Source organism: Etheostoma cragini, chromosome 10 (genome assembly GCF_013103735.1).
Source record: "Etheostoma cragini isolate CJK2018 chromosome 10, CSU_Ecrag_1.0, whole genome shotgun sequence".
NCBI classification, from domain to species: Eukaryota; Metazoa; Chordata; class Actinopteri; order Perciformes; family Percidae; genus Etheostoma; species Etheostoma cragini.
This window is the reverse complement of record NC_048416.1, coordinates 18,053,227-18,072,563: the sequence shown is the minus strand read 5'-3', so window position 1 is coordinate 18,072,563 and position 19,337 is coordinate 18,053,227. Positions and strand designations below refer to the sequence as shown.

Sequence of the window (19,337 nt, the reverse complement as noted above, 5' to 3'; positions counted from 1 at the left end):
AAGAATAAATAGACACATGTTTATCATTGAGAGCAAATAACTTTGTCTTCATCTTTCCTTCTAAAATATACAGCATTTTGGTAGGCCTAATAGCCTAATAATATTACTAATACATGCAGATTATCTTGATGTCATCACATATTAATTTGCTTACTGGTTTGATTTGGGGAAAATAATTCGGGAAACATGACCAAATATTTCTGGCATTCAGTTGTAGGCCTACAATCCGCAAGGGGGCGACGTTTTCCTTCCTCCTGTCCATGGTACGAAGACAAAAACAAACAAAATGTAATAACGTGATACGTATAAGTTAAATCAAGTATCAATACTCAGTGTATCTGGTCTCGTAATAATATTACGAGCCGGGCAACTTTTGTAGAATCGGAAATATTAAATCCCCCTCGTCTTAGCCTACTTTTGTATTGACTTGTTTATTAGAATTTGCTCGTTTGCGTGTACCCGCATGTTGTAATTCCAATATTTCCAACAGTCTTGAAGGAGGCGTGTGGTTGTTGGCGCCGGCTTTTTCATGGCACCTAAATCGGGGGGTGGTCATCCAGTGTTATATTTACAATAGGGCAGCGCAGATCACGTTGTAGGATAACATTTCCCCTGATAATAATATTAATAAACAGGAAATACAGTCCTGGGTACCGCACTAATACTTATTGACACGTTTTAAAGTGTGTTGTTTAGCGACAGCCAACTGTCACCCCTTGTAAAATGGTACATTCCACATGTGAAACTTTCACAACAAAAATGGCACATGAGAACGAGAAGTGTCGATTGAACTAACCGACGTCCATCATCAGTGTTCGTACCGAAAACGAAACCTAACCACACGGTGTGGCTGACACACTGACCCAGGTGAAGCTGCAGTAACACGAGCCATTAGCCCCCTCGGCGTAACTCAGGCATGGCACTGCAAATATGTATCAGAGCCCAAGCATGCACTGGCCCTCTGTCCCGTGTCTGCGCTCACTTCCAGGGAGCCGGTGTCAGGTTCAAACACATTTTAACTCCTGGAAGCCTCCGGCTGGGAGGAGAGCCAGCAAAAAGTCCTGTCCGCGGCCATATTAACGCTGCCCTCCGAGCTGAGAAGTTTTCGACAACAACAACAACCGCTGCACTTTTGAAGTCCAGTCAGGGGAACGCCTCCTCCTCACCCCGGGGGACGAGAGGTTGGCTAGGCAAGGTAGCCCTCGGTGCCGCCCTCGGAGTGAGCACAGTCGCTTTGGTCGATTCTCTCCACACCGGAACAGTTACCGCCATGGCTCGCAAAGTTAAACTGGACTCCGCTGAGGGAGACTGGAAGAAAACCAAGGGTGAGACTGTTCAGCCAAGGCCTAGAGGATTAAAATTAATTTTTTGCAATGGCTGCAGCGTGCTTTGTCATCAAGCTAAAGAGAAACGTGTGCTTTCTGAACATGACTCAAACACCTGCCCAGCTTTTATTGGCTGAGGTTAAGATGTAGTCTACCTGAGTTGGTACAAGACCAAATAATAAAAACTAGCTACCCTATATGCTCTTAAAATGGATGATACCAAATAATTATTACAGCAAATGCAGCAAGTCCATACCAACATTAGACCTGAAAGAGTAAAATTGATTGTAAAATGTTGTCTTCTATTATATATTACACTAAAAAATTAATAAACGAAACACATTGGAAGCCAGTACAAAGTAATTATGTGCATTTGGGTTGCAAAATGTTCATTTTAAATCCTTATCTAGCCCAAGATGATCTTTTGATTTACAAACTATTAATTTGATAATTAAGCAATGTAGAAAAGCAAGCAAATTAGTTGAGTTTAAGAAACTGAAACTCACAAAAATTAGTTTTTTCTTCTTTCTAAAAAATGAATGCAGTCGGACCTAAAGTAAAGCACCTTCTATGAAATGAAAACGTTGCTTGTCTTTATAAAGTAAATCTTTACATAAGCAAACTGGAATTGAGTGCTAAAAGCTGCACAAAGATCATTAAGTACTTTAAGGGTGCTATAATCTTATAGTAACCTGCGTTAGGTTTTATGTAGGATAGTAAGTGTTCATTAGGTGGGTATCATAGGTCGTATGCATACGTAAAAATAAGGTGGGTATGCATGAGCTATTTGTTTTCTTTCTTCAGTCTGGTATGCAAAAGTACTATGTTTCTCTAATCCTTAACGTAAATAACTTCTTTACAAAATATTTATTTCATATCTAGCTTACCTATTCAATGTCTTCCGCTCTCTTTCTCTGTTGTCTCTATCAGACTTCTTGCTGTCTCTGTCTGTGACGGACAGGCGTGAACACTACAGGACGTCTAGCTTCGTGCCACTGGACGACATCTCAGCCTGGACTCCCACTGCAGGTCAGACACCTAACATCAGTCAAAGTCAATGTCAAGATCACTCTGAGTTGGGTGGTGGTGCTGGTGAGACTCTACCGGAGCGATGCAAAGACATGAACACTTTCAACAGTGTTATCAAATTGGCCACATTACATTAAAGCACTTTCTAAATTAGGAACATAACGTAAGGGGAGCTGGAATCTCAAAAAAATACATCAAAATATAAATATATTCATATATATTATAACCTTCTGATGCAGGCAGATAAACAAATTAGGGACACACAAAGCGAAAGATGAATAAGCTGACATTAGCTGCAATGTAACATCAGAAGTTTATGGAAGGGTAAAATACCCGACCAGGATCAGGAATGAATGGACAACAACCAGTTGAATTGGAAACCTCCCTATGGAGTCTAGATACTGGTGGTGATGAGATGATAAGAATGCTGAAGATGTGGATGTGATGAGGAGGTGGACTTATGATGAGAAGGGCCACAACGTTTTAAAATGACAGCTGACAACAGCAGAGAGGAAAACAGATTTAAGCTTTGACAGCAGGGACTTAATTGGCTGATGGAGCTTGTGCAAAATCTGATTGGTTTAACTAAAACATACATAATCAGCTGAACGAACGAAGCATTAAAATAGTCTTCCTGAATAAACTTGCGCTGAGCTTCTTGTTTGTGTCTCAATATCAGGCGGTTCTGAAAAAGCTCTCTACCAGAGGAATGAAAAGTTGGACAAGAAGATTTCCCTATACAGCGGTGACATCACCAAGCTGGAGATAGACGCTATTGTCAACGCAGGTATGTGTGTTTAAATGAGTAAGTGTTTGTTTTTAGTTGGAGTTGTGTGTAGATAGTCATCCAACATGGTGCCCAGTGATCATATTTCACACATGATGAAATAAAGTGAAAAACAGATGAAACATCATTTTTTTTCCCACTGTTTTGCAACAAATGTAAAATTCAGCAGGGGAATTAAAAAAACACATTCGCAAGAACAAAATGAAGAAAAAAGGCAAACAGTGGGGAAATATGACGAAGAATTATGGTTTAAAAACGTGATGCTAAACTGAGCGTCTGTTTCTGCCTCCATGTGAATGTACATATATTTTTTAATTTTCTTTACATTTTTCCTGTCGTTAAGCTACTGGGACTCTGAATTTCTCCTTGGGGATTAATAAACTTACCCATCTACCCACCTAACTACCTGCTTGGGACACCATTCGTAGTCACAACCAAACACAGCTCTGTTTTTGTTGTTGCATCTTTGCAACTGGTGCCTACTGCTTCATCTTATTGATTATTTTCATTACCAGTAAAAATGTTGATTTTTTTTCCCCCCGACCAAATCCTTTTTTTGTTAAGTCTATTAGATGTCGAAAAACATAGAAAAAGTACTGTACGTCTTCAAACGTCTAATTTCATTCTTTGGACTGACAATCCAAAACCCAAAAGATATTTAATTTACAATAATTATTGTTTCCCATATTTGCCAACAATTTATAATATATATATTTATAAAGTTAATTGGTGATCAGAATTGTTGCCAAGTAAGTTTCAATTGACATATTGAGTAATTGTCTCAGCTGATATGAAAACATACTCAAATAAAATAAAAGTTGTTCTGGCAAAAAAATAATTTTTAATGTGGTGAAAAAAAAAAATGACATGCAGACAATAAGACAATTTATTTGTTCCCATTAAAATATCTATAATCATATGGAAGTTTATTAACACCAAAATGTAATTATTTGGGCTTTCCATATAGAAACCAATGTAATACTGGCCAGTTATAAAATGAGTTAAACAAACTGTAACGAAAGGCGTCAGAAGTAAGCAGAATAACAATCAAAAGCTGATACCAAATATAGTAAAAAGCTGATAACGTGAATGGATGTATTCATCTAACCTAAAACATTTTCATTAGATGAGTAATATGATCTTAATACATTTTTAAAGACGAGTATGCTCGCGCAACACACTTCCTCCTTTCAGTTGTTCTAGGATTAGAGCGTTTTGCAGTAACCACTAGATGGAGCCAAAGGCCAGCTCATTAACTGAAGACTTTTTCCCACAAGGCCGTTTTGGGCATTTGGGGGAAATTGAATCGGTGACTTGGCACAGACGGTGCATGGGGGAGAGTGAGGCAGGCCAGCATGCCTAAATGATGCTTGATGATGAGCCTTTAGCAGAAAATGATAGATCTTCATTGGCAGCTGACTATCAGCAGGTATACTCTGTGGCAGCATCCATTGAATATGTTGATCTTTCCCTCTCCTTTATTGCATTACTGTTTGTGTGTGGTTGCGACCATTCACACATCTACCTGCAAATGTTAAAGTAATTATGTGTGTATATACACTAAGTAATTGTAATGTATCTCTTGTGTGTCTGTAGTGGCGACTTCGTGTTGCAGTGTGCGTTTTACAAGAGCTTTTTACAGAGTCACACGATGCAAAGTAGCATTGAATTAACAAGAGGAAACGGCTAGTAAAGTGTCATTTAGCGGAGAGGACAAGGCAAGGTGAGGGAGGGAGAGAATGCCAGAGGAAACATGACTGAGAGACAGAGCATGAGAGAGACTCAGCACACCGACTCACAAAAACCGAGGGGGAGAGTCTGGAGGAGTGAAAAGAAGAAGATAAAAGAGAGGTAGGGAGAGGACACAGGCTAGCATTTAAATCTCGGACTGCATTGCCATGGCAACAAGCAGGTACAGGGTACCCGCAAAGGGGTTTTGGGCAGCAGAGTCTGATCATCCTTATTCTGTTTGTCTGTTTTGACTGAGTGGCCGGCCAGCTGACTGTCTCCGTAGTCCTTTTGTCGACTTAGCGGCTGACCTTTTCATTCGATGATTAACTGATTGACTAAGAGGCTTTCAGTGATGTCAGTTGCACTTAAAGAGATATGACATTAAAATAAAAGAAAGAGGCCAACAGACATTGAGGGACAAGAGAACAATTGTAAAAGAGACAGTTAGTTATGCTCATTTAGAAAATTGCTTGAAAGCTTATTCTCCCTTTGCAGAGCGTTAGAAAGCAGCCAAACAGCGCCTGTGGTTTTTGACATGTGGAAGGGAGTTTTGCGGATTTCTTTCTGGCTGCTATGAGAGGCCTTGAAGAATCATTTAGCCCATAACGCAGCAATCATTCAATTGAAGTCAACTGTGGCCAATTATACGCTATACTGGCAGACTAGTAGGCAGGTTGGGAGGGGGGCTTCCAGGTCTGGCTGGTGGTGAGCAATTGACTACAGACTCAGAAAAACAAACATATTTAGATGTGGATACAGACAGAGAAGCACTGGACACCTTTGAATGAACAGGTGAAAACTAAGTAATGTGCTGCTCTACCCTGTTCCTTCCTTCCTTCCTTCCTTCCTTCCTTCCTGCCTTCCTACCTACCTACCTATCATCAGTCAGCACTGATTGATCAGGTATGGAGGGTGTTGCATGGAGGCTGGGTGGGCACTGTTTGTCGTTTGTTTTGCTGTCAATAAAGAACGAATTTACAGTAACTCTTCACCCCTCCCACGTCTCCTCCTCTTCTCCTCCCCCTCCTCCTCCCCCTTCCTCCTTTCTTCCACACTTTTACAGCCCCTGGCTCTTGCCCACTCCTATAAAACACTACAAACATAAAAACCCACAAGCACTTAAGAGCCTTCCTGGTGGGGGTGGAGGGGGGGGGGGGGTATGGAGGGGAGGAGACGGCGGACAGAAACATCCTCCTCTTTACACCCCTCAATCACTCCGTTTGGAAAAGGAGAGAGAGATGGAGGGGAGGATATATTGTCTCTGATGGGCTTTCTGATTAAGATGGATTGCACAATGAAATGTCTTTGGAGTGATGAGTTCTTGGTGTGTGTGTGTGTGTGTGTGTGTGTGTGTGTGTGTGTAAAACTAACTTTGCATTAAAACCTTTTTTCAAATTGATTAAATGCAAATTTGCTTAGCTCTACTGAGCTGCATTTTCCCTCGCAAAAGTACTATTCCTCATTTCCATTTCAGCACTTACTTCCAGCCGTTGTCGAGAATTTGACGTGTTTGACATTTTATATATATATATATATATATGCTTTTTATTTTGCCATATCTTTTTTCTCTTCTTAGACAATATATTTAATTGAAAAAGATTTAAAAACTGGACTTATAAGTTCTCTCAATATTTCTTTGTGTAATGTCCATTTTTCCAGTGGAGGTAACACTGTGTGTGTGAGTAAACGCAGAAGCAGAGTCGGCTGCTAAATCTTTCAGGCTAGACTATAAAAAACTGTCCCTAAAATTAAGCCTTGCACTGTCAAGTGATAAAGAATATTCTGGTCCTATCTCAGTCTTTAGAGCTTGAACCACTTGTCATCGTCACAATTGTGTGTGTGTGTGTGTGTGTGTGTGTGTGTGTGTGTGTGTGTGTGTGTGTTTGAATGTATTGAAAATATTATAAACATGTATGTGTACAGATGCGCACAGATACACCTGCTGCCTAAAATAAACAGTGGACATGAATATGGCTCATGTCCCAACATGTGCGGTGTGATATCATGATGGGTGTGTGTGTGCTTGTGGTGTACCTTTACGTTTGTTTTGAGTGCAGGTGTCCTATCATGTTTGTGTATGCATGCGTGAGATAGGGTCTCCCAGGTTTTTCTCTGCAGGTCAGAGATAAAGCTGTTGGATGGCGCTGGAAACACTCTTACCGTGGCAACAGCTGAGAGATACAAGATAAGAGCCTGTAGTTTTCTTGGCCTGCAGGTGACAGGCTGGATGTGAGAGAGAGAGGGTGTCTGTGGACTGTACTGTAACTCCCTCACAGATAACAAAACCTAGAAAGAAAGCTTGACCAATGAGCGGATGGATAGCAGGGTCGGGATGTTGAGCGACAGGGAGAGAAAAAAGGTCAGACTTTATCTCACTTACAGACTCAACTGAATGCGTAATTTTCACTGTCAGCGTGGCATCATTGTGACGTAGGCTTTTAAAAAAGAACATTGTCGGTCATAAGGACAGTCATTTCTTCAGAGAAGCAAAGCACAAACAAGCCATTTATAACTAATTTAAGACTTGAAAAGCTTTGCGATATTCACAGAAAAAAATGAGATGCTGACCAAATCAAATAGTACAATTCAGTCAAGACATCATCTTAAATCCATTATAGGTGGCAGTAGCTCAGTCCGTGGGGAGTTTAGTTTGGAACTGGAGGGTTGCAGGTTGAAGTCCCAGTTTGGACCAAAGTACAGAGTGTGGATTGGTAGCTGGAGAGATGCCAGTTCAACTCCTGGGCACTCCCAAGGTGCTCTTGAGCCCGTACCCCCCCCCCCCCCCCCCCCCCCCCCCCCCCCCCCCCCCCCCCCCCTAACCGCTCAGGGTGCCGGTCCAGCACTGGCCCACTCACTGGCCCACTCACTCTGACATTTCTCCATTTGTGTATATGTATTTCAGTGTGTGTGTTGTGATTAACATAACAAAGTGTAAATTACAATTTTCCCACTGGGGATTAATAAACAGTATAAATAAAAACTAAATTAAGAAATAACCTTTTATACAGTCTGGCCTGAAAATAAGACAACTCTAACTAAATATTAGCCCCTTCTGCAACAACTGATTCTGAGTAAGACAAGGTAGGCAAATATTCTTTATTTAAAAGTGTGTGTGTGTGTGTGTGTGTTATATTTATTTATAGTGATTGAGGGATGTAAAGAGGAGCATGTTTCTTTACGCTGTCTCCCCCCTTCACATTTTCAACAAGCTGTTTGTTTTGGAGACGTGGAAAGTTTTTTTTTTAAGAACATAAATTTTTTTTCAGACCGTCTTCTTGGGCTCACCATAATTATAACATCCAGATTTTTGGGTTACTCCTGGTGCTTAAGTTCTCAACTGATGGGACCTTACTGCCTCGCTCCAGTTGTTTTAGTGGCACAAACTGCTGCGGTGAATGCGTGGCAACATTTAATTTTCTTGTCATTGAAGACTACTCCAATTTTTCACATATACTATTCACAATAAAAACATCAGGGATTATATATATATATATATATGTATCAGATTTTATTTATTATCAATAAATCTTCTGATAATTAGACTGTTAGTTTTGTCTGTAAAATGTGACAAAATGTTGTGTATTTTAATGCAGTGTGTAATATCTTTTTAGAGCTGCAGTAATAAATCTATTAATTGGATTCCTTCTTCTCAAATGTGAGGATTTTCTCCTTTTTTTTGGTCATATATAACAGCCTTGGTCTTAAGTTTCTGGATATGCCACCGCTATACAGCACTGTAAAAGCCTGATAGGATAATCCGAGCTTTGACTTTATCTCACTGTAAAATGTAAAGATAGATAAATTAATATGCAGCTTGAATTAAAGACATCAGTTCAGCAAAATTATTGCAATATCAACTTAATGTTTAAGGATTACAGAACTACGTAAAAGAGGATAGGTGTAGGGGTAAGCATCAATAATTGAACATCAGTGTTTGAGCCTGGATCCCTCCAACGTAAAATAAACACAGTGGTGGAGCATCTTTTATTGATTCCAGAGAAGTCTGTGGTTGAGGAATACCGATAACTGTAGTGGAGGCTGGTTATGGGGCTTGGGGGTTATAGAGGATGAAGGGACCAGGGCGTTGGGTGGGCATGGCGACAGACAGACAGACATTGATTAGACAGCTGTAAGATAAAGGTGGGAGAGATGTGTTCAGTGATCCTGTTTGGTGATTTTAAGACAATAAAACAGGTGGACCCCTCAGCTCTGAAGGTATAGAGCCCCTTGCAAGAGCATTGCCCTACAGTGGCACAGCATCACTCTCCTGCAATGCTTCACTGATTCTTAGCTGTCTTTGTCAATGGAGCTTAGCCCTGTGCTTAGTACCTGGCAGACATCTGGGCTTTTGCCACTGCTCGAGTGTGTATGGAAGATTGTCAGGCCTGACTTGGTGTTGTAAATTGCTTCAGAGCGGTTAAAATTGTTTTTCAGATCTCACCTGAGCTGCATTTTCCTCATTTGACTGGAGTAATAGGGGACACGGAGTGGAAATCTTTGCATGTGTAACCACTTTATAAGGATTTTCCAGCATCAGGCCAAGGATTAAGTGATTTTTGTCACAGATTGACTTTAAATGCCACAATATCTACTCCAGTCTCAGTGCTGAAGCTGTTCATAGTCTTTTTGATTTAAGTATGTGCATAATGTTGCACTTTTTAGAGGATAATCAAGCTGTAGCCAGCGGTAGCACCTTCCTGAAGAGTTAATGTTTTCAAGACTGCATTTCATCCTTAGATGAGGAGGATGATGATGATGATGATGATGATGGTGAGGATTATGATGATGATTAAGGCACTTTACAAGGTCAACGAAAATAAAAATAAAAACACAAACTGATCAGTAACAGGATCAGTTTAACAACAACAGTAACAACTAGAGATCCATTTTAAAAGGTGCAGCAAAACAACATAGAAACAGAATGGCTGCCAATTTTTCATCAAGTTACCTATCCAAGGTTTTAATCAGGAGGGACGTGTTGTTGTGATCCAGCCAGCCTCCCTGGTAGTAACGGGGGTCAGAGGAGGTGATGGAAAGCCCAGAACAGAGACCATTGAGGTCCCACAGGGCCCCACAGTGTGTGTTCTCTGTGTCTCTCTGTGCTGCAGTAACCATACATCTTCCCTTGAGCTCTTGTCAGCTCCTCTCAGGACAGGCTTATATGGCAAGATGCAAAATGTCACACCAGGTTTGCTTTTGCAGAAACATATTTTACATGGATGTGTGTGCAGCTCTAAGAAAGCCTTCAAACAGATACATAGACTGTGAAAAGAAGGCCATTTATTATAACATGGACCTGAATGTATTTATGTGTGTGCGTTTTGATACATAAGTGGTGCTTAAAGGTACTCTAAGCGATGTTGGGTGATGTTACTTCTTGTTGACATTTGAAGCATTTTCAAACAAAGTGAGACTAGCTTGCCTTTTTACTTGTGTAAGAATTAATTGAGATTTGTATTGTTTATTTTAAAAAAATAAAATGGGTTCCTGCTGCTGCAATGAAGCAGAACCAGTTACCCTCATGGACCGCACTGTTTCTCCCTGCCCTAGTAACTGTACTTCCTTAGCTCTTGTTCCTATAGCGGTATCCCCACTGCCTTGACTTTGTGTTTTGTGAAGTAAAGGACACATTCTCACAATATACCCGTCAACTGTCTCTACCAACCCACACAAGCACTTCCAGAGGCAAGTTGGTATTGCTGATGCTGCTTAGGTTTCAGAGTAAATATGATGTGCTGTCAAAACATCTGCCATGACCACCGCTACCAGCTACAGTGGATATAAAAAGTCTAAACCCCCTTACGAAATTGCAGTTTTTTTAAATAGACCTAAATAACAACAAAATGAATGCCAGGCTTGTTCCATTTTTTATGTGAGCTTCAATCAAACAAAACTCCAGAGAAATCAACAAATAGTCAATTATTATGAACATTCAAAATAAAACATGATGATTGCATTCGTTTACAAACTAATAACTCTTTGGAAGTACCCTTTTCACTTCTTACAGCAGTAAGTCTGTGGGAATATATGTTTATTTACTTTGCACAGCTAGATTTTTGCAATTGTAACCCACATTTCTTTGCAAAAAAAGTGCTGTCAAATTGGGAGGGGGTCTCCTGTGTACAGCTCTCTTTGGGTCATTCCACTTTTTTTGATGTGATTGAGGTCAAAGACTTTGATTTTCCATGCTTGAGGCCATGCCTTAGTCCACTTGGGTGAGGGCTTTGGGTCATGGTCATGCTGGAATGTGAAATTCCTCTTCATCTTCAGCTTTCTGAGGCCAGCAGGTTTCCTGCCAACATATCTTGATATATTGAGCTATTCATTATCCTGTCTAACGTGACAAGAGCCCCTGACCTGGCTGAAGAGAAGCGGCCCAAAGCAGGCCTCCAGCTGCTACTACCAACAATCTTCACAGTGGGTATGGATGATAAGCTCTGTTGGCTTTGTGCCAAACATATGTTTAAGAATTAAGGCCAAAAAATTCAACCTTTTACTCGTCAAACCATATCACATTTCCCACATACTTTAGTTTGGCAGGGCTACAGACTGCAGCCACTTACGAGACAGTGCGAGTATTTTTTTTTTTTTTTTTTTGTATTTATCTCTACTAAAGACGGGACTTTATCAAAGCTGTGTAATTTTAAAAAAGTTTCTTTATAGAACCAGTGTCAAATGAAAGATGAAATTTAAATCTTTAATGTTAGAGTAGCCTGTCACTGAGGAGACATGCTTGCCATAATTATCGTCATCCCTGTGCAGTAATATTGCTTCTGAAAGAGCTAATATATAAGCTGTAGTAATTTCTCTCCGTATTTGTTTTGAGGCCTTTCTCACTTAATCTTCCTCATGATACATGTACAAATCAAATGAATGGAACATTACTCTTTCACACCCGGTTAAAGTGCCTCATTTCTAATGGTAAAATAAATTGAAGGCTGTGGGCGTATTTCATATCCTGAAGGCTTGAGACGATCTAAGGCTCACCACTGTGAGGAATCAGAGTCCATATGCTTCAAAACCTATGTTAAAAGTAGCTTTTAAACTGGGCTTCACTAACATTTGGTTTTAAATTTCAGCAGTAGATTTCTGCTAGTTTTTTTCTAACACTTTTTTGAGATTTCTGAACCTGCAATCAGCAGACCCTTGCCTTGTCCTAGCGTAAATCTAGATGCTCATATCTTATACTTTTCATCACTGCACTGAAGTCATGTTATGTCCACTCTGTCCTCTTGTATCTGTGTCTTTGCCATGGGCGAAGTTTGGAGGCTGCAGTCTGAATTTAGACAGTGCTGCTGCTCTAGTTTTTCCAGTTCATATCTGTCCGAGTTAATTATGGTACAACTGTCAGAAAGACCACTTTGCTGGTCATTTGGGCAGCGACATTAATGTTCTCCCTGTACTGAAAAATTTGAGCTTTCAAGGTTCAGTGCCCAGAGTTTCTGCTGGATGCTCTAATGTCCAGTTTGTGTCTCAATTTGAGTGGGAGATGGAAGAAAAGCTATGATTTTTTATGGTGGATCTCCAGAGTTTTGTCCTCTCCCTTCCCCCCTGTTTTTTCTTTACCGCATCCATTTAGACATCATTGCAGGGATATGACCCGAGAGGAGCGAGACATTGGCATTAGATAAACAAGCCTTAGTTTACAGCTTCAGATTGATTTACACCCTGACATTGAGAAGTTAACATACCCTTCGAGAGTTAATCCCTAATGTTGTCCAGGTCAGTAAATAAATGGAATAAGAAAAGCCAAAGTGAAGGAGTTTGCAGAAAAGCTCATTCGTGCTAATTATTTCTCTCCCACCCCTCCCTCGTTAAAAGCTTTCCCACCCCTCCAATCAATCGCCACTTTAGCAAGCAGGAAGGGATGGAGGAAGTGCGAGCCTCATTAGCCTGATTGGGCCAATGTGGTAGATGGAAGGAGATGGAGTAAATGAGTGAGTAAAAGAGAAAAAGAGTCAGCTTGATCATCAGCACTTGGCCCATCAGAGGTTCTGTCATCAAGGCATGGGCTGCTTTCAAATCTGTTGGTTTGTTGTGCAGCATTGTGACTCCTGGTACGGCGGGAGAAGATCTTCAGGAGAAGGTGCAGCAGGGAAAGTTGTTGCTGGATTTAGTTTAGCGATTTTGTTCTGTCTGTGGTAAAGTTAAACATAGTCAATCTCAAAGCTGGATGGATTGAAAAATTCACCTTTTTCTTAAGTATGGTTGAGAGATTAAAGGAACCGTATGCTTAAAATGAACCAGACTGTACAAAGTGCCATCCAATGGCAAGTGTTAACAACTGTTCTGAATGAGTAGCCTTGCTGCAGACCTTTTGAATCTTTCTTTTTTTCGGCCTTTGTGACAAATATAATGTAACTGCCAGCATAGCTTCCATGTCGTCTGGAAATAACATTGGCCTGATAGATTTGTCACTTGCTATTGATTGGTTAGAGCATAACCCCTTCCAACAAGAAATCAGCTAACATGAACACAATATCATCCTGAATTAAAGAAGTCAGATCACCAGGCTACCAAATGGCCACACCTAATGGCCTCCCATCATAGCCTCTTCCTGACAGCATCTTGAAGTTCAAAACCTACCTTACATTAACACCTTCACACACCTAGACACCCGTTACATAAAGATTGTCCATTCCAGAAAAGTTACAAAAATGGTCAGGTGCAATCAGTTCCAAGGTTGGAAAGTCAAGCGAAGAATGTACTAATAGAGCACTATTAAAAGCAATAAGTATTTACCAAAGTGCTTTAAGAAGATATATTAAATACAAGAAATAATTATAATAGGTAAATGTAAAATAGACAAAGCTGGACTAACTTTAGCTGATGTATACAGTATTCCTGTAGGCTGCCATAATTCATAGTATGAAGCTAATTTAGAAAAAAAGAAATATTCATGTGATTATATTACTAATTGAGAGGATTCACTTTGCTTCATTTGACGTTCAAAATGGCTGACTTAATGCGACCAGACTTATAGATATTATATAAATCAAGTCCTCGGAGGTTGTGGCAAGGTGACAATAATGTGCAGCTTGTATAGCAATTTTTTGTGCTGTCTCACTTAATGCACTCCTTAGTGTGGCAATAATCGTTTGCATTCCCAGTTCTTTATGACAATAATAGTACAACTTTTTTCAAATATTGGTGCCAGACAAGTAATCAGCCTTGAGTAAAGGCTTTGGCTGTCCATCCAAAGTCCTCGACTCCTTGGCTGCTCATGTCGAATACTTGAGCAGCTCTAAAAAGAAACGCATGCTAAGTGCGCCCACAATCACCTGATGAATGGCCTTTTTTAATGCGTTTATCAACCTATTATGATTGATGTTTTTCATTTAGACTTTTGACATTAAATCCAACTCGGTTTCACTGTACCAGCTGTGCAAATGATTTGACTAGCACTAAAACACACAAGACTGAATGAGAGCAAATTAGATATGGAAATAAAAAGCACATTGGGGGAAGATTATCCTCATTGTAGGCAGTGCTGTTTGAATAATAAAGTATAATGCTGCCTGACATAAGACTCCATTTTCTCTCATCTTTGTAATCACAGCTTAATGAACAAAGTACAAAGGATGCACTATTGTAACCTCCAAAATGGGCTTTAATCTAACCCTGAGTCCTCTTCCCCTGTCTCCACCAGGAAATGCAAGGGGCCCTTATTATCCGCTCAAATGTCCTCATCACAAACAATGCTTTTGTCACATAATCAAACACACAGACACACAAAGAGTACTGAGACTACACACAGCACACACCGCACACAATTACCATCTGGTAATTGCGATCTATCAGGCGTTGTTGTGAAGTGGTGCCCGATACATATGCTGTCGGCCCCGCTGCATTATCAGAGCTTAGGAAATGACAAGCCTATTTATAGGAACTATTTATCCACTTATCCTGTTGTCACCATTGTCCATGGGTGGACAACCCTTGTTAGAGCCGGACTGACAGGCAGGGCAATCAATCAGTGCATCAGTTTGTAAAATGAAGATGTTCCCTAAAAGTGGGACATGAATCAGTGGATTTAGTGCATGGAGTTAAAAGGAAAGAAGAACCTATTCAAAGTCAGTCAAGGGGCCGGTTGCAGAAGATAACCGGTTATATAGATATTCCATTATTTTGCATAATGTTTGTTGATTTTTTAATTTTAATTTTATATAATTTTCATCATTAAATTGTGCTGCCTTGAACCAACAGCACATTGTTTGTGTGTGCTGGACCCCTGGTATTGTCACAGTCCACTCTGTAGCATTTTCAACCAAGTAATGAATAATTTACCGTGCTCCTGGAATTCATTAATTTTTAGGCTGTGATGTGTCTTCCTCTTCTAAAGAAAGGCTAAGAGTTAGTGCTCCAGAGAAATCACAAGTTGCCATAACTACAAGTGCTGAGGTCTCAGTGCGGTCCAGAGTGTAGAACCCCGGAGAAGTGGGCAGTAAGCCGACAACGAGTGAAGGCTGAGAGCTCTGGAGGACGCCATCCAGCAGGAGACCAGTGCCTGAAGTGCTCCTCAGCTAGAGTTGTTTCTCTTCAGTTTCCACATGTAGACAGGAGATGAAACTGAATGCCTGATGGTTCATCATGCGAAGAAAAGAAAACAATCAACTGTTCACTTAATGTCAGTCCCGGAAAGATAATGAGTCAAAGACGACTTGAGGTTATAAAAGCTTTTAATTTTTCTTCCATTTCAGATGCTCTTTTTCCTGACAGCAAGGTTACAAAAAAATCAAGGGGTATACAGGCCGATGAATTAGGCTCAATTAAAAAAAACAAAAAACACACGAAGCGGGGAAATTGAATAGAGGACAATTGCAGTACAAGGGCAATTAGGTTATCTTTTGTACATTCTTTAAGAATGGTTATGGCAGGAGCTTCTTTTTCACTAGAGGCTTCTTGCAGTGGCACTCAAGTGTCTCTCACTCCGATATACCGCCCTGATTCATACAGTTGGTGGTGGTAGAATCCCCCGGAGGCTGTCTTTTGTTCTTTGCCTTGTTTATTCCAGTGATCTCCATCCATCGCTACAGAGGAACCCAAGCTTAATGTTTTGTTGTTGTTGGATCAGTTCATACCTCTGAGGTATTTCACTGGTTTCTTGCAGTGCGTGTGAAGAGAAACGTGCCAGTGTTTACAATGTAGCCCGAGACCACCGTCACTTGAAAGGTGTACAGGGTTATGTCCGTCAACAACGACTTTTTAGAGGGATTTTAAAATTCATGTGTGTCTTCAGCTGGATTTACAGCTGAGTTGAGGATTTGTTTTCAAGGTTTGTAAATCTGTAAAATATTGTTTCAAGTTTAGCAATGCGGTTTGAGCATTTGTTTGTGTGTTTCGTATATGGACCTTTTGGCAGCGTGTACGTGTGTTGATGTTTAAAAAAAAAAAAGTTGTGGCATGGAAATTATTCTGTTCTGTTGTGCATAGCTACAATCTTTGTATATATACAGTGTGCATGTAGATATGTGTGTGTGTGTGTGTGTGTGTGTGTGTGTGTGTATATATATATATATATATATATATATATATATATATATATATTCTGTATATATGAATATGTATATATATTCTGTATACATGAATATGTATATATATGCGTGTGTGTGTATATGTGTGGATATATATGTATATACACTCACCTATAGGATTATTAGGAATATGATACTAATACTGTGTTTGACCCCCTTTTGCCTTCAGAACTGCCTTAATTCTACATGGCTTGGTTGATTCAACAAGGTACTGAAAGCATTCTTTAGAAATGTTGGCCCATATTTGTAGGATAGCATCTTGCAGTTGATGGAGATTTGTGGGATGCACATCCAGGCCACGAAGCTCCCGTTCCACCACATCCCAAATATGCTCTATTGGGTTGAGATCTGGTGACTGTGGGGGCCATTTCAGTACAGTGAACTCATTGTCATGTTCAAGAAACCAATTTGAAATGATTCGAGCTTTGTGACATGGTGCAATATCCTGCTGGAAGTAGCCATCAGAGAATGGGTACATGGTGGCCATAAAGGGATGGACATGGTCAGAAACAATGCTCAGGTAGGCCGTGGCATTTAAACGATGCCCAATTGGCACTAAGGGGCTTAAAGTGTGCCTAGAAAACATCCCCCACACCATTACACCACTACCACCAGCCTGCACAGTGGTAATAAGGCATGATGGATCCATGTTCTCATTCTGTTTACGCCAAATTCTGAATCTACCATCTGAATGTCTCAACAGAAATCGAGACTCATCAGACCAGGCAGCATTTTTCCAGTGTTCAACTATCCAATTTTGGTGAGCTCTTGCAAATTGTAGCCTCTTTTTTCCTATTTGTAGTGGAGATGAGTGGTACCCAGTGGGGTCTTCTGCTGTTGTAGCCCATCTGCCTCAAGGTTGTGCGTGTTGTGGCTTCACAAATGCTTTGCTGCATACCTCGGTTGTAACAAGTGGTTATTTCAGTCAAAGTTGCTCTTCTATCAGCTTGAATCAGTTGGCCCATTCTCCTCTGACCTCTAGCATCAACAAGGCATTTTCGCCCACAGGACTGCCACATACTGGATGTTTTTCCCTTTTCACACCATTCTTTGTAAACCTTAGAAATGGTGCATGAAAATCCCAGTTACTGAGCAGATTGTGAAATTCTCAGACCGGCCCGTCTGGCGCCAGCAACCACACCACGATCAAAATTGCTAAAATCACCTTTCTTTCCCATTCTGACATTCAGTTTGGAGTTCAGGAGATTGTCTTGACCAGAAACACAACCCTAAATGCATTGGTTGATTAGATAATTGCATTAATGAGAAATTGAACAGGTGTTCCTAATAATCCTTTAGGTGAGTGTTTGTATGTGTGTGTGTGTGTGTGTGTGTATATATATATAAAAAAATAATATATATATATATATACACACAGGGCATTTCCTCAAATGCTTGCATTTACAGGAATACATTGACCTTTTGCCAAAGTAGCTTATAACGTATACAAACACTGGAAGCCACTTTATCGTGCTATGCAGCTTTGCATCACTCTTAACAGCCCAGTGGTGAAGAAAACACTAAGCTCTGAGTTTAGAATGCAACTGACCATTTTATTGCAAATTGGTTAGTTGAGCTCATTTGTTGAAGAAATAGAGGCACCGTATTCAGAAATACTCTGAATTAAGGCAAAGCATTGAGACTGAAGAGACTGTTGTGCTTGAATGCACAATTCATGTAGAACGCGTTGCATATTTTGAACATGTGTGCAAATGTACATTTCAGTCTCGAGAGTTTGCTCGAGTCTCTGAGCATACATCTTTTTGTTGGGTGTAATGTGAGTTACAATAATTTTGCTGGAGGGCGCTTGATAATAGACTGCAAAAGTCATAGGCCTCCTTAATGACCGCTAAGAACTCAGGGCATTGCTGTAAAGAGCACAGACGTGGAGATACAGCTGCATTACATTTACATTACGCTTTGGTGCACATACGTATAATCACAAATCCTTCAGATAAGCATTCAAATGAAGTATGTTTTTATCTCCCTCTCAGACACAGACACACTGTACAACAACCCATTTCTCTCTACATAAAGTACTTTCTCTCTCTCTTTCCACAACACCAAACACAGGCAGTCACTCTAAGATGGACACTTATACACTCCCCCGTTCGTTATATTGATCCATGCTTACACAAGTATTAGCACTCACTTAGCATGAGAGGCATGTCTTCAGGACAAACACACACACACACACACAACACAGGCTAACACACAACCAACTCGGGATAAAACATGCGTCTGCTGGCAGAATTGAATTGGAGCAGCCGATGTATTCATCCAGTGTGTGTGATTTAACGAGGTCCACTCTGTCTCATCATACATCATTTTAATAATCTTGAGCTTCCCATTGATTTATATTTTTTGAAGCCATCCCAGTGCATTATTTGAAATCTCAATTCAGTGTTTTAAATTTAATTAAACACACACACACGCACACCGACACACAGAGAACTCGTGCACCTACTTTTCCTTTTAGAAGTCTTTATTCATCTGTGTAGAAAAAAAGACGACCAATGAGTGGAATAGCATTTTGCACCCATTTTTGTGTTTATACATAAGAGTGTTTTCATTATCACATCTGAAGGTGACATTTTTAAAGGAAAAATGATTTCTGCACAGAATGAAAGGAAGCTTGAGTGCTCTTAAAAAAACAAATGCAAAAAAAATTAAAAACACACCAAAGAATATCCAATATTACTGATACACAGTAACACAGGTTGGAAACAAGAAAGAGAGCTACTCAAAGTAAGAATGGAACACTTAAAGGCTCTCTATATATATATATATATCACTCATCCCCATCCTTCCCTCTATTTTCCCTCTCTACCCTCTCCTCTTCCTCTTTTGATCTCTGGCTGTTTGTGTTTTCCTTTGAAGTTCATCCTCCCTTAAATAATATTAGTGGGGTCATTGAGAGGCAGTCAGAAA

General features: G+C 40.2%; 1 protein-coding gene across 1 annotated transcript in view; it reads left to right on the top strand.

The window, feature by feature from the left end:
• Positions 1-748: 748 nt before the first annotated feature.
• Positions 749-19,337, top strand: part of macrod1 (mono-ADP ribosylhydrolase 1) — a 96,837-nt gene continuing 78,248 nt past the window's right edge. Inside the window, exons 1-3 of the mRNA XM_034883383.1 lie at positions 749-1,325; positions 2,256-2,354; positions 3,034-3,141. Of these exons, the coding sequence (XP_034739274.1) occupies positions 917-1,325; positions 2,256-2,354; positions 3,034-3,141 (616 nt within the window). The 5' untranslated portion in view covers positions 749-916. The remainder of the gene's footprint in view (positions 1,326-2,255; positions 2,355-3,033; positions 3,142-19,337) is intronic.